The sequence below is a fragment of the Plecotus auritus genome (genome assembly GCF_963455305.1).
Source record: "Plecotus auritus genome assembly, chromosome: 7".
NCBI lineage: Eukaryota > Metazoa > Chordata > Mammalia > Chiroptera > Vespertilionidae > Plecotus > Plecotus auritus.
In genome coordinates this window covers 36,103,404-36,118,091 of record NC_137774.1, presented here as the reverse complement: position 1 = coordinate 36,118,091, position 14,688 = coordinate 36,103,404, and the positions used below count along the sequence as shown (strand labels likewise).

General features: G+C 45.0%; 1 protein-coding gene across 1 annotated transcript in view; it reads right to left on the bottom strand.

The window, feature by feature from the left end:
• Positions 1-14,688, bottom strand: part of VPS53 (VPS53 subunit of GARP complex) — a 154,646-nt gene that overhangs the window by 17,189 nt on the left and 122,769 nt on the right. Inside the window, exons 18-19 of the mRNA XM_080681611.1 lie at positions 6,814-6,962; positions 2,555-2,624 (exon numbers count right to left, since the gene is read on the bottom strand). Coding sequence (XP_080537737.1) covers positions 2,555-2,624; positions 6,814-6,962 — 219 coding nt within the window. The remainder of the gene's footprint in view (positions 1-2,554; positions 2,625-6,813; positions 6,963-14,688) is intronic.

The following is a 14,688-nucleotide window of genomic DNA, read 5'->3' as shown; positions in this document are numbered from 1 at the left end:
TCGCCCCCAACTGCCCTCCCTTGCAGGCCTGGTCCCTTCCAACTGCCCTCCCCTGATGGCCTGATCACCCACAACTGCCCTCCCTTGCAGGCCTGGACCCTCCCAACTACCCTCCCATGCTGGCCATCTTGTGGCGGCCATCTTGTGTCCACATGAGGCAGCCATCTTTGACCACATAGGAGCAGCCATCTTGTGTGTTGGAGTGACGGTCAATTTGCATATTACTCTTTTACTAGATAGGATAGAGGCCTGGTGCACGGGTGGGGGCTGGCTGGTTTGCCCTGAAGGGTGTCCCGGATCAGGGTGGGGGTTCCCTTTGGGCGTGGGGCAGCCTGGGTGAGGGGCCTGTGGTGGTTTGCAGGCTGGCCACGCCCTCCGGCGACCCAAGGGGAGGCCCTGGGATCTGGGGTTTATTTATCTTCTATAATTGAAACTTTGTAGCCTTGAGCGGAGCCAAGCCTCTTGCTTGCTCCGTGGCCGCAGCCATTTTTGTTGGGATTTATTTATCTCCTATAATTGAAACTTTGTAACCTTAAGCAGTGGCCAAGGCAGGCCAGGGCTGGGGAAGCTTGGCTTCCTCCATCGCCGGGGGCAACTCAAGCCTCCTGCTCTCTCCAGATCCGTGGCTGCCGCCATTTTTGTTGGGATTTATTTATCTTCTATAATTGAAACTTTGTAGCCTTTAGTGGAGGCCTGGGCCCGCCAGGGTGTGCGGAAAGCTTGGCTTCCTCCATTGCTGGAGAAACCCAAGCCTCCTGCTCTCTCCGTGGCCGCAGCCATCTTGGTTGGGTTAATTTGCATGCTTGCTCCTGATTGGCTGGTGGGTGTGGCTTGTGGGTATAGCGGAGTGATGGTTAATTTGCATATCACTCTTTTATTAGCTAGGATTATTGTATTACAATAGTAAACCTTCTTTTACCCACCCCTTTATTTTTGACTCTGGTCAAAGCTGGCCAGCCAGACAGCCAGCAAACATTGGCTAGATGCTACTCTGCAGGGAGGTGGGAAATGAAAGCAGAAACAAAGTCATGTCCCTGGTCTGAGGAAGCCAACTTAGTAAGAGCTGGCATTTGTTGAGGGCTTGTCCTCTGCCAGACACTGGTCCAAGCACTTTAGGTGCGTTATCTGTTTAATCCCCGTAACTACCCTGGGAGGTGGTACTAGGATTATCCCCATCTTATAGATGACGACACTAAAGTGCTGGGAGGTTAAGGAACTCGCCTAAGGACAAGCAGCTGCTACGCTAGAGACAGGATTCAGCCTCAGACCTCTGATTCTGGAGCTCATGACCATAATGCTCATACCATCCTGCCTTTTAATAACCTAGGAAGGCCACTCACTCACAAAGAGTTCAGAAACACACTGCACTTATCAGATTCGAGAGATTTCTGACATTCACAGAGATCACATCTCTGGCTTTGATGCTTCATGAGAGACCCATGATGCACTGGGGCACATGCCAACATGCCGTCTTCCTGACACATGCCGGACCTGCACAGCCAAGAGCCCAGTGTGAGGGCTAGTCATTGAGCTGGGAGAGGGCCGAGCCTCTACCAAGGTGACTAATTTGATGGAAGAGCAGGAGTTCTAGAAATGGCTTGAATTATATAACCTTCTTACTTTAAAATGTATTTTGAGTTCTTTCAAATATAAAAAAAGTAACTGAAATAGGTTTACTAAGTATTGCTAGGTAGAGGTCTGGAGAGGATTTACTTCAATGAATATATGAGAATCATTTATGATCAGTACTAGTATATGAATAGTGTGCATCTAAGTAGATGTTTTTTAGAGAATTAGGGGCTGAATATTACTGTTTCTTTAAAAGTAGTTTAAACTGCTCTCTGAACTCAAACTGCTCACACTTCAGGCAATCTGAGTAGGTGGGAGTTGAAAAGAGATGACTTTGCTGTACCTTACAACTCAGTTCATTAGTGCTGAGCTGATCCAGTCTATGAAGAGATGTCTTGAGGTGCAGAATCCAGGTGAATGGAGTGGGGCTAATCAAGGAAGGCTTCATGGGGGAGGTGGACAGAGTTTCTCAGTACCAGAAAGATAAGCCTTTCTTTGCTACTCTCAAGTGGTCTCGGCCCCAGCCCCGGAATCCAAAATCATCCAAGCCTCTGCTGCTTCCTCCACCTGGACTTTTCCTCGTCCTTCTCCAGCCCCAGCTCTCAGGGGAGCCTTCTCTGATCATCAAATGCTAAAATATTCTTTCACATAACTTAGTTTTATACCCTTTAGCATACTTATCTTCTAATTTCTTGTTAAATTGTATATTATCTGTCTTTTCTTACTAGAATGTAAATATCATAAAGGTGAGATCTTTTCTGTCTTGTTCACTGTGGTATTAACCCTGTACCTAGAACAATGCCTGGGTACTTGGTAGGTGCTCAACAAAATTTTTTAAATAAACAGATGACTGAATTAAGCCATCCATGCCCAATTAGGGGAAACTAGCAATTTCATTTCTCCAGAGCAGATCTGTACTAGGAAGATATGTGTTTGAGCTATGACCAAAGCCAGAAAGAAAGACCCTACACCAATTTCATCTCACCTGTTCTGCTCCCACCATGCTAATTGGCTTGCACTTGAAGAGGTGGGTGATGAACTTGGGAATGAAGGAGCTGTGGATAAAAAAGAAGTGACAAATTAGGTTTATTCTGTCTTCTGTAAAGAACTGTAGAAAAAAATTTCAAGGCCCCACTTCCTTCCACCAGGGAACTGAGAAATGAAGTAGATAAGTCTGTGGCCTACCAGCATCCATTGCTTTCTTTTTCTTCCCAGCCAAAGCCCTGGTTTTGTTTAGGTACAAATGGCTTTGGGTTGCCAGGAGAAAGTTGATCCCTCCTAAACTACAGAGCTGAATTCTAGTGAGCCTCAGTCAGTCAGAGTGTGGGATTCCCCTGGTAACTGTTGTTGGTCCTGAGATGGAAACATGATCTAAGCCGGCCCAATCAGACTGGAGGGAAGGCTGAGGCAAGACTCTCTCTCCTTCTTGAGGGTATTCTTGTATTTGGCTATAGAAGCAGCCATTTTGCCACCATTCTGAAGATGAAGCCAATCCCAAGGAGAGCAGAGTAGGGTAAAGAACCTGGGTCCTTAATGAACCACTGAACCAACCATCCTTGCATTTACATGGAATAAAAAGTTTATCTTCTGTATGCATCAGTTCGAGTCAGGGCTTCTATTACCAGTAACTGAAAACATCCTAACAGATATGAGAGTGACATATACATGAGGTAGTTATGGGATCTTAAATGCAAAAATAGGAAATGATTGTTAGGGGAATAACTATCAGATCAGGAATGGAATATATGATCTCTCCCAGTTTACTGGGAATTGAAGGGCAACCTGAGTCAAGTGAACTAATAATGATGCTTGTTTGGGGAAAAAGACAATGAAATTTTAATAGGTCAGGGGGGCTTTTAAGAAAAAACTGCAGAGGTCTGAGTAGGGAAAGCTGGTTGTGCTGGTGCAGAAAGGAAAGTGTGCGAACTAGAAATGCCTATAATCAAGGCCAGGTTCAGAGTGACAGAGCTGGAGGTGTCACAGGGCCCATGACCAAAGGAGGCCCAATGGCAACAAAGCAGGATTTGTAGGTCAAGACAAAGGCTGGCTAGCACCTCTCTTCTCACTGTTCAAATGTTGCTCTCAGATTTGTGACTTCCTTCCTCTTTGATCTCTCTACATCTTTTCCTGTACACTTGTGCCCACTCTAGTATCTAATGACTCACCGGACATCCCACTGGAATGGCCCAGTGACACCTCAACCCTGGCACATCCACAACGCAGCCCCGCCCCAGAATCCAGGCTCAGCAGACTGGATCTCATCTACCCACTCACCCAAGTCAGAAACTGAGCGCTACTGAGACAGCTCCCCTGCCCTCAACCCCAATATCCAATCAGCTACCAGCTCTTCCCTGAACTCTCACATCCACCCCTCCGACCACTCCCACTGCTGCTGCCCTTTCTCACTGAAGCGCTTTCCATTGTTTCCTAACTGGTATCCCAGCCTTCAGCCTCATCCTTTCTAATCCATCTTCTGCCAAAGCAAATATGATCTAATCCATCTTCCTTCAAATGCAAATATGATCAAGACCTTCCTCTGATGAAAACTCTTGGAGGGCTACAGACAAGGCCTTCCTGGTTGTCTAGACTCTGTCTCCAGCCTCATCATGCTAAGCACCCTATGCTTCAACTGGCTGAACTACCTGCAGATCCCATAGTTCTGCAGGCTACTTAATGCCTCTATGCCGTTGCTCACACCACTCCCGCTGCCTGGAACGCTCTTCTCCACGGCCTTGTGGGTCAGTGCACATAGGTCTCTTGGACTCTGCGCAAGGACATGTCTTCTATAAAGCCTTTCCTCAGTCACAGTATTCTTTCTACCACATCTACAGAGTCCACAGACCTCTCATCTAACGTCTAACCTACTTCGTTATACTTATTTGCTCACATGTCTGTTTTCCTCTACTTGACTGTAAGGCAAATGAAAACAGGGACAACGTCTATTAAATCAAAGCACTTCATTCTGTGTCTGAGTTATAGCAGGTATTCAACTGAATGCATGTTGAATAAATACTAAATAGTAATGACAGCGGCTACCACTTTTTGAATGTCAGCTTGCTACTAGCACTCTATCAGGAAGTTTACACCTGACTTCTCATTTCATCCTCCCAATGACTATAAAGGGATCTGTCTTGTTATCTCCATTACTGAATAGAGGAGAATCAGCTTAACGAACAAGAAGTCACTTAGTAATTTTCATCGAGGATGATCTTTATTTTTTTCTTCTTTTTTAAAACAATACATTTTTATTGATTTCAGAGAGGAAGGGAGAGGGAGAAAGTGATAGAAACATCAATGATGAGAGAGAATCATAGATGGCTGCCTCCTGCATGCCTTCTACTGGGGATCGAGTCCGCAACCCAGGCATGTGTCCTTGACCAGAATTGAACCTGGGACCCTTTCAGTCCGCAGGCCAACGCTCTATCCACTGAGCCAAACTAGCTAAGACTCAGGGTGTGATCTTGATGTCTAACCAGGAAAGGCTGTTGCTGCAGAGACCAAATGGAGGCAAAAGAAAACATCATGGCTTTGCATTGGTGGGACAGGAAAGGGAGTAACAGGGAAAGGAACTTAAACTCCAGAGATGGCTGATCAGGAGAGAGAATAGGGACTATTTAGAAGGGATTCTTCAAACCAGAGCCAGGCCAGATAAGAAAGTGAGACTGAATTCATGACTAATTGCAATGGTACAGAGTTTATAACCTATGTCACTTTACAGTAGAGTAGGCTTTGTTTGTACCCTTGAACTGGCTGCGTCTGCTAGTCTACTGGGTTGGGTGAGGAAAATAGGGAGACCAGGGACATATTTTTTTAGGAAAAGTCCCAGCAATGGGGTGGGTAACTGCTAAGCGCTTCTCCATCCCCTGGTGCGGGGGTGGCAGTTATTGCTCTTGGCTGGGGAAACCCCCACCTCTGAGGTTTCTAGTCTTCTATTGGGATTCTAGAAGGATGAGAGGGTACCACGGGTTAAATCAGAAAGCCATTTTCTAGATCACAGGTTAAACTTTTCCAGATGTGAGAGATGGGCATCCTATTCCCAGCTCACCCAGTATGGGCTTAGTAATAAAATGAAAGGGCTCTGAGAGAATGTGAGGCTGGTGCCGGGACCAGCGGAGTAAATGCACTCGACGTTAGCTCAATCAGACCCCCGTGCGACCACACTGGAGATTTTTGGCCACAGTAAATTTTCACAGATATACTGTTTCTACCAGGGAATATGGGGAGTGTCACCATGTGATTTATCAGCCATACTTTCAACACACACTAATGAGCACCCAGAGAGCGAAGGGAATGTCAATCCCGGTCCATCGCCATACTGCAAACATTAACGCCTCCCTGGAGAGGCCACTCGATCTTTTCTTGACAAACTGGAAACTGCAGCTGATGCCATAACCACTCCATAATTGTTGTTCCTCAGGGATTTATTTGTGAGGGAGAAGAAAAGCCTTAATTGAATACAAACAGGGAGATATTTGGGGAGGACAGAAACTTGGAGTCCTAAATCATCCTTTGGGATTTGGATGAGAACAACCCAAGTACAGTAGCTTGGACTGGGCTGACCTTCCTGAAGCCCTTTCCTGAGAAGTTTGCCAAAGTGCTTATTTGATAGTTGGTCAGAGGAGGCACTGACCCTCTACGTTATCTGGTCTCAGGGGAAATAGTGCTATAGCCAGATGCTGACTAAAATATTTCCCTGCTTCAACACACCAAGCCAGAAATGGCTGCACCCCAGGATGTGGTAGGAAGACAAGCTCAGTGCTTGCTTCCTGACTCTCCCGTCCTAATTTCTAGTACTTTCCCTGGACTCAAGGACATCCACAAGTATATAAATTCTGGAGCCCAAATGGTAATAGCTACTATGAGGAAGGAGGAAGAGAAGACTCAAAAGGAACAGAACTCAATGGTTCCTACCCTTAAAAAGCTTATAATCTCGTTGGAGAGACAAAATATATATATGAAATCACTGAAAAAGAATTTTAATATTCAAACCGGGGGGTGGGGACACAGTTATATCCACATAACAGGATCCCCTCATCACATTTCTGTTTGCCTTGACATAGTTGGTGATGGCACTGCTGTTACTGTTATCTATGACTTTAGTGGATTTATTACTATGCTTCTTTTGGGTACAAAAAAATTAATTTGCCTGCCGCAACCAGAATAAGCCCTAGCTGGAGGTGGGGACACCTGGATCATGAGCAATGGCCCCAAATAACCCAGTGATGAGAATGCTCCAGGACTTACTTTGCAAATTTAATGCAGAACTGAGTGAAATATTTCCGTGTTGAAGCCAGGTTGTCACGGATGATGGGCACGTTCTGCTTAATGTGAAGAATGACAGAGGTGACATAGGGACTCTGGTCACCAACGTGCTCCACGTTCTGCCACTGCATCTGAAAAGAGAGACAGGACGGGACAAGCCTTTAGATGCCTCACAGGAGGACAGCCTTACCTGTTCCCTGGGAAGGGGCCCGGGGAGTGGAAATGAGGCCACAGCTTGCTACCACGGCTGCCATTTTGTTTTGGGGAACATGTCTTACCCAGTTGGTAGTGGCTGACTGTGAATCAAAACAAGTGCGCCCACCTTATCTTTGACAGCGAGGTGTGACTCAGGCATCTTTTCCATCCCTGTCCCCCTCATGCTTGAAGCAGCCTCCCTTCCCATCTAAGTGGCCAGAAACCCATACCAGGCAGGTGGCCTGGATCCTATTCTTCTGTCAGCTGTTCCACCAGCAGGGACTGTGGGAGGGGAGGGGAGGCACATCCACCTCTGAGCAGACTGGTGGCCTGGGAGACCAGAAAGGTGCTGGGCTAAATGAAATGAAACCTGGATGAGAGTTAATTAAGCCTTTCTCTCAAGCAAATTGGGAGGAGTTCTTAAAATTAACTTTATAGAAAGGGAGAGAGAGAAAAGAGAGAGAGAAACATCACATCGATTGGTTGCCTCCCATATGCACCCCAAATGGGGATCAAACTCACCACCTGGGTATGCACCCTGACTGAAAATCAAACCCACCACCTTTCGGTGCATGGGATGACGCTCAACCAACTGAGCAACATCAGTCGGACAGGATGAGTTTTTAAAAAAAGGAAACCAGAAATGATATGTGATGTGAGAATTGCTTCCAAATAACCTGGGGTTGGAAGGATTAGATGAAACAAAATTGGTGAAGCTGGGTGACAGGTACACGAGGTTCAATATACTGTCTTCTCTACTACTGTATACTACTGACATTTTCCACAATAAAACATCCGATTCTTACACCTAAAACCTTTGGGGTTATGCTGGGATTGCAATCAAAGAAAAGGAGAGAGGCTCTCTGGCAAACCTGAGAGCAGGTCAGAGGGTAAGACAGTGACAGGGGAACAGGGCAGGAAAGAGGCCCAGGGACTGAGTGGATGGCAGGGGTGGAAGAGAGGAGCAGCCCTGAGAGGACTGATGTGGGTTCTAATCAGGCTGTGGACAAAAATGAGACCTGCTCTGCTCAAGCTCCAACAACCTGAGGAGAAGCAAGGAAAACATCTATAATAAAATGGAGAAAGAGTGCTAGCTGGTTTGGCTCAGTGGATAGAGTGTTGGCCTGCAGACTGAAGGGTCTGGGCTGGATTCCGATCAAGAGCACAAGCCCGGTTTGCAGGCTCGATTCCCCTAAGCCAGTGGTCGGCAAACTCATTAGTCAACAGAGCCAAATATCAACAGTACAACGATTGAAATTTCTTTTGAGAGCCAAATTTTTTAAACTTAAACTTCTTCTAACTTGCCACTTCTTCAAAATAGACTCGCCCAGGCCGTGGTATTTTGTGGAAGAGCCACACTCAAGGGGCCAAAGAGCCGCATATGGCTCGTGAGCCGCAGTTTGCTGACCACTGCCCTAGGGGGCGTGCAGGAGGAGCCAATCAATGATTCTCTCTCATCATTGATGTTTCTATCTCTCTCTTCTTCTCCCTCTCCCTTCCTCTCTGAAATAAAAGGAAAATATATATATGTATATATATTTTAAATAAACAAAATGGAAAAGGAAGCGATGCTGTAGTGCCTCTTCCCCGTGGGTCCGCACAGGAGAAGAGAGGCAGCATCGCCTGCCAGAGGTTGGCAGGGGTGGCACTCCAATCCCAACGACATTGGGAATGTGCTGGAGGAACTCTGCTGAGTCAGCCTCTCGGAATGGAGCTGGGCTGTCTGTGAAAAAGATCCTAAGCCAAACGCAAACCATATAATATGTTCATAGAAGGAGGGCAGTAGTTCTGAGGCCTTGATGTCTCTGGCAAGAAAGCACTGTTTTTATAGAGCTCTTGGGGAGAGAAAAAATCCAATACGGAGAGAAACTGTTTAAAGGAAGCATACTGTACACAAAGCTCAAGTGACTTTATGTTTTCTCTTAATGTTTCCTTAAATCAGCAGATATTTACCTTCTAAAAGCTTCAGATATGTACAAATAAAGAACCATAAAAAAGCAGGAAGGAACCTCCACCTTTGTTTTACAGGTAAGAAAACCAAGGCCCAGAGACAAGAAGTCTTGAGCAAGTTTTCACAGTGAGGCTCCGGATATAAAAGGTCCCTAATTTTTTCCTGGGGAAAAATTAGAAACAAACACTGGAGAAGAATGGAAAGTCTAGTATGAACTGACTTTATATCCTAATGCGTTGGTTATGTGTAATATTTCCCTCATTCTCTTTGATCTTATTCAAGAGGCTTCCTTTTCCATCTGATGTTAGAGATTCGATCCATCCAAACAATGGCATCCCAGGTGACTAAATGAGCTCAGGGAGCGAGGCCCAAACTGACAGGAACTGTCCGGGTCTACACTTCACCTTGTTTCCCCAGCGCTGCAGCAACACCGGCCGAGAGCAGAACACTCAGGTAAACACGGTAACTGGGAAAGGAGCCTGATACCCTCCAATCGACATGAAGCGCTTCCACAGTAATGACTACTGTTTTCCAAGTTGGCAGCATTTTATATTTCAACATCTCAAAAAGTGAATAAACAATTGTCTAAACATTATGGTTCTCCATGAAGAGAAGACCACAAAAGAAGGTGGTGACATGCCCTGTCATGGGTTTCAAAGCAACTCTGAAGCAAGATGGAGCCAGGGACCTGGGATGTGGGACTTCAAGTTCCTGCTGGTGAACTAACTTCTCCCTTTTTAAAAATATGTTTTTATTGATTTTAGAGAGAAAGGAAAGGAGAGGGGGAGAGAGAGAGAAAAAACCATTCATTAGTTGCTTCCCATACCCACCCCAACCAGGGATCAAACCCGCAACGTGGGTATGTTGCCCTAACCAGGGATCAAATGTGTGACAGGATGGCGATGCTCAACCGAGCCACACTGGCCAGGGCGAACTAACTTCTCTTGATCATCACTGGCCATGTCAGTGTCTGCATTTGGAATACATGTGAAAAGATCTAATTTGCTTTAATACTTTAGCCAGTTATGCCGCCACTGGTCAAGTTAACAGAAGTATTAGCAAAAGTCAAGTGGATTCATGATTTTAAGTTTAAATCAGCTTAGTGAAGTACTGAAACACCCTAAAGTACTAGAGAACAAAGCAAGTTAACATCATGTTTTTTATTTTATTTTTAAACTAGAGGCCCGGTGCACAAAATTCGTGCATGGGGGTGGGTCCCTCAGCCTGGCCTGCACCCTCTCTAATCTGGGACCCCTTGGGCGATGTCCGACTGCCGGTTTAGGCCCCATCCATGCAGTCGGACATCCCTCTCGCAATCCAGGACTGCTGGCTCCTAACCACTTGCCTGCCTACTGGCTTGATCACCACCCCAGCCTCTTGGCCCCCAACTGCCCTCCCCAGCCAGCCTCCTGGCCCCCAACTGCCCTCCCCTGCCGGCCTCATGGCCCCCAACTGCCCTCCCCTGCTGGCCTGATCACCCATAACTGCCTCTGCCTCGGCCCCCACCACCGTGGCTTTGTCTGGAAGGAAGTTGGACAGTAGGAAGATGTCTGGTCTCCCAGTCTAATTAGCATATTACCCTTTTATTAGTATAGATTGCAAGATATAGTTAGCAATGATTCAGTCTAGTCCAGGGGTGGGCAAACTTTTTGACTCGAGGGCCACAATGGGTTCTTAAACTGGACCGGAGGGCCGGAACAAAAGCATGGATGGAGTGTTTGTGTGAACTAATATAAATTCAAAGTAAAGGAGCAGAGGGGAGAGCAAGAGAACCCTCCGCTCTTTCGGCTCCGCGGGCCGGATAGAACAGCCGAACGGGCCGGATCCGGCCCGTGGGCCATAGTTTGCCCACGGCTGGTCTAGTCATTGCCTCAGATGGTTAATGCTTACCATCATCCAGCCTGGAAGGCTTAGGTTTTGGGTTGTAACTTGAATGTCCCAAAACACCTGCATTGGACCTACTGTGTGCAGGTCGCTTTGCCTGGCACTTCACAGGTTGTCACAGGAAGGTTGGGGAGATAATCACTTCCTATTAAGAGCCTATGGTAGCAAAGAATTCTGACCAATCCACTCATTAGAAAACAGAGCTCCCAACTAGCTTACCATGAAGTTTTGCTTTCTCTATGGCTATATGACGCTTGGAAAGAGGTCTCCTCAACTGAGAGGTCTCCTCAAATATTACTCAACTGAAAATTCAAGTTTCCACCTAATCATTTTGATCATGAGACTAGAGACATACAGAGCACAGACTCAGACATTTGGATATGGGAATATTTCAGGCAACAGGAATCTAGTGTTAGAGTTTAGACACTGACCTCAAGCAACTGCCACACACAAACATGCACATGCACACACACACCCACACACTTTCGTGCTTGTCTGGGTTACTCTTACTCATACAACAAGCATCTGCTATATTTATAAGTACCTTTTGCATGGACAGCAGTAGACCAAATACTACCCTATATAATAAAAGTGTAATATGCAAATAGACCAGACAGTGGAACAACCGGTCGCTATGATGTGCACTGACCACCAGGGAGCAGATGCTCAACGCAGGAGCTGCCCCGTGGTGGTCAGTGCGCTCCCACAGGGGGAGCACGGCTCAGCCAGAAGCCTGGCTCACGGCTGGTGAGCACAGTGGTGGAGGTGGGAGCCTCTCCCACCTCCACAGCAGTCAGACATCCCCCGAAGGCTCCCAGACTGTGATGGGGCACAGGCTGGGCTGAGGGACACCACCCCTCCCCCCGCTGAGTGCACGAATTTCGTGCACCAGGCCTCTAGTATGGGAAATAAAAAAGGGAGAAGGAATATTTTCAACCACCTGTTACATACCAAGCATCATGATTGCCATTTTCACATGAACTTACTGCTTATAATAATGCAGTGAAGGAGGTATTACTCCTATTTTATAGATGATAAGACAGGCTAGAGGACAATAAAAGACTTGCCTAATTAAGCATAACTGAGAAGTTAGCAGGGCTGAGATTAGAAATTGGTTCATCTAACTCCAAAGTCCATGTTCTTTCCATTTTACCATGTTGGTTTCCAAAAGAAGTATGACCACCCTAAATGAACTTGGCATTAGCTGAAGGGCCTGGAGCAAGCAAAATCCACATGTAGGAGGAGGTTGTACATATGTAGATGATGTGCACGTGGTGATGGTGGTGCAGAGGATGAGAAAGGACTCTCTCACCTCTTTGGTCAAGCTCCAAGGGAAAAATCAAGACCCAGAAAATGGAGTAATAAAAGGCGCGCGTGCCTCCACTCCCCCCCCGCTCCATATATATATATATATATATACACACACACACACATACATATACATATATATGTGTGTGTGTATATATATATATATATAAATAAAATAATAAAAGCATAATATGCTAATTAGACAGGATGTCCTTCCAGATGAAGCTGCGGGGGCGGGGGGCCGAGGCAGTTGCCACAGCAGCGGGGGCTGAGCCCCTTGCACGAATTTCGTGCATCGGGCCTCTAGGATATATATATTAACTGATCTCAGAGAGGAAGGGAGAGGGAGAGAGAGATAGAAACATCAATGATGAAAGAAAATCATCGACTGGCTGCCTCCTGCACGCCCCACACTGGAGATCAAGCCCACAACCCGGGCATGTGCCCTGACTGGGAATCAAACCATGACCTCCTGGTTCACAGGTCGATGCTCAACCACTGAGCAACACTGGCCAGGCTATATATATTTCTTTTTTTCACTCACTGCTGGGTCAATGGGAAGGTGAATTTTTTAAAAATATATTTTATTGATTTTTTATAGAGAGGAAGGGAGAGGGATAGAGAGTTAGAAACATCAATGAGAGAGAAACATCGATCAGCTGCCTCCTGCACACCCTTTACTGGGGATGTGCCCGCAACCAAGGTACATGCCCTTGAACGGAATCGAACCTGGGACCCTTCAGTCCATTGGCCGATGCTCTATCCACTGAGCCAAACCGGTTAGGGCGAAAGGTGAATTCTTAAAAGCAATTTGAAAACACCTATAAAAAATTCTTAGCATTTTATATAGCTTTGATTTCTACAATTCCCTTTAAGGGAATTAATTTGATGTTAATAATTATTAACGTTTAGAAAAACACACACACACATACATATACACAAGGTTGTCCATTGCCTGTTTATAAATGTGAAAAATTTAAAATAACTTAAAAACCTATCAAAAGCAAGTTAATTACATACATTTTAAGGGAAGGAGTAGATTACAGTACTTAAAATGAGGAAATTCAAAGTCCGCCAGTCATGAGTTACACTGTCTGTGCAACCTGATAAGTGTGTCTTTGCAAGTTAACTAACCTCTCTGAGCCTCAGTTTTCTCAGCTATAAAATTGGGATAATAATAATATCTAAAATCCACAGAGTTATTGAAAGATAATGCATGAAATGTTCTTAACATAGTGCCTGGCATGTATTAACTCCATTGCAAATGTTAACTATTGCTACAGTTTTAAAAATAAATACTCTGTACTATGGGATACTATGCAATAATATTGCAGTTCTAGATTAAATGATACAGAAAACTATTAAGACCTGTTAAATGAGAAAATCAGGTCATAAAACAGTATGTACAGTATGAACTTATTTAAAAATATATATTCGTAAAAAAGACTGAAATATATCCACTAATTGGAATTATGGGTGATTTAAATTTTCTTCTTTTTAAAAATCTGTATTTTCTATAATGAAGGTGACTTGCTTTGGTCATAATGAAAAAAATCTCTCCTATGAAAAGGGGAGGTATGCCTGATTGAGGGTGGTAAGTGAACTGGAGGATTTCTTAACCATGTGATTCTATGGGCCTCCTGAAATAGATCTACGTTTTAATGACTGAGGAAAAAAAGAACAGATTTGAGGACTGTTCTAGCTATTTCAGAATGTCTTTGGGGGATAGTAATACCACCTTCTAAATTAGTACATGTTTACAATCTTGAGATCTAACAGAAATTACATGCTAGACTGTAAGAATATTTAATTTGTTCAGTTTCTTCTTTCAGTTTTTTTCTAAAACTACCACTAATGAGCAAAAAGCTAAGTGTGTTTGATTTCAGAGACTAGATTCTTTCAACCAATGATGTGTATAGCCCTAGGAAAAAGGACACAGTGAGGGGCCCAACGGTCCCTTTAAAGCAGGGGCGGGGAACCATTTTTATGCCCAGGGCCATTTGGATATTTATAACACCATTCACGGGCCATACAAAATTATCAACTTAAAAATTAGCCTGCTGCCAAAACCGGTTTGGCTCAGTGGATAGAGCGTCGGCCTGCGGACTGAAGGGTCCCGGGTTCGATTCCGGTCAAGGGCATGTACCTTAGTTGCGGGCACATCCCCAGTGGGAGGTGTGCAGGAGGCAGCTGATCGATGTTTCTCTCTCATCGATGTTTCTAGCTCTCTATCCCTCTTCCTTCCTCTCTGTAAAATATCAATAAAATATATTTTAAAAAAAAATTAGCCTGCTATATTTGGTCAAACGTTTAATTAACTCACCCCTAATGCCTTGGCAGGGCCAGACCAAATGATTTCGTGGGCTCAATGTTCCCCACACCTGCTTTAAAGAAAGCCATAAATTAAAAAAAAAAAAAAATCCTACCTATAAGGTCATATTTAGTCATACTCATTTCTAAAGATTTATAGAATTTACATTTAAAAAACAGAACTCTTCCTATTTCCACCAAAACACTTC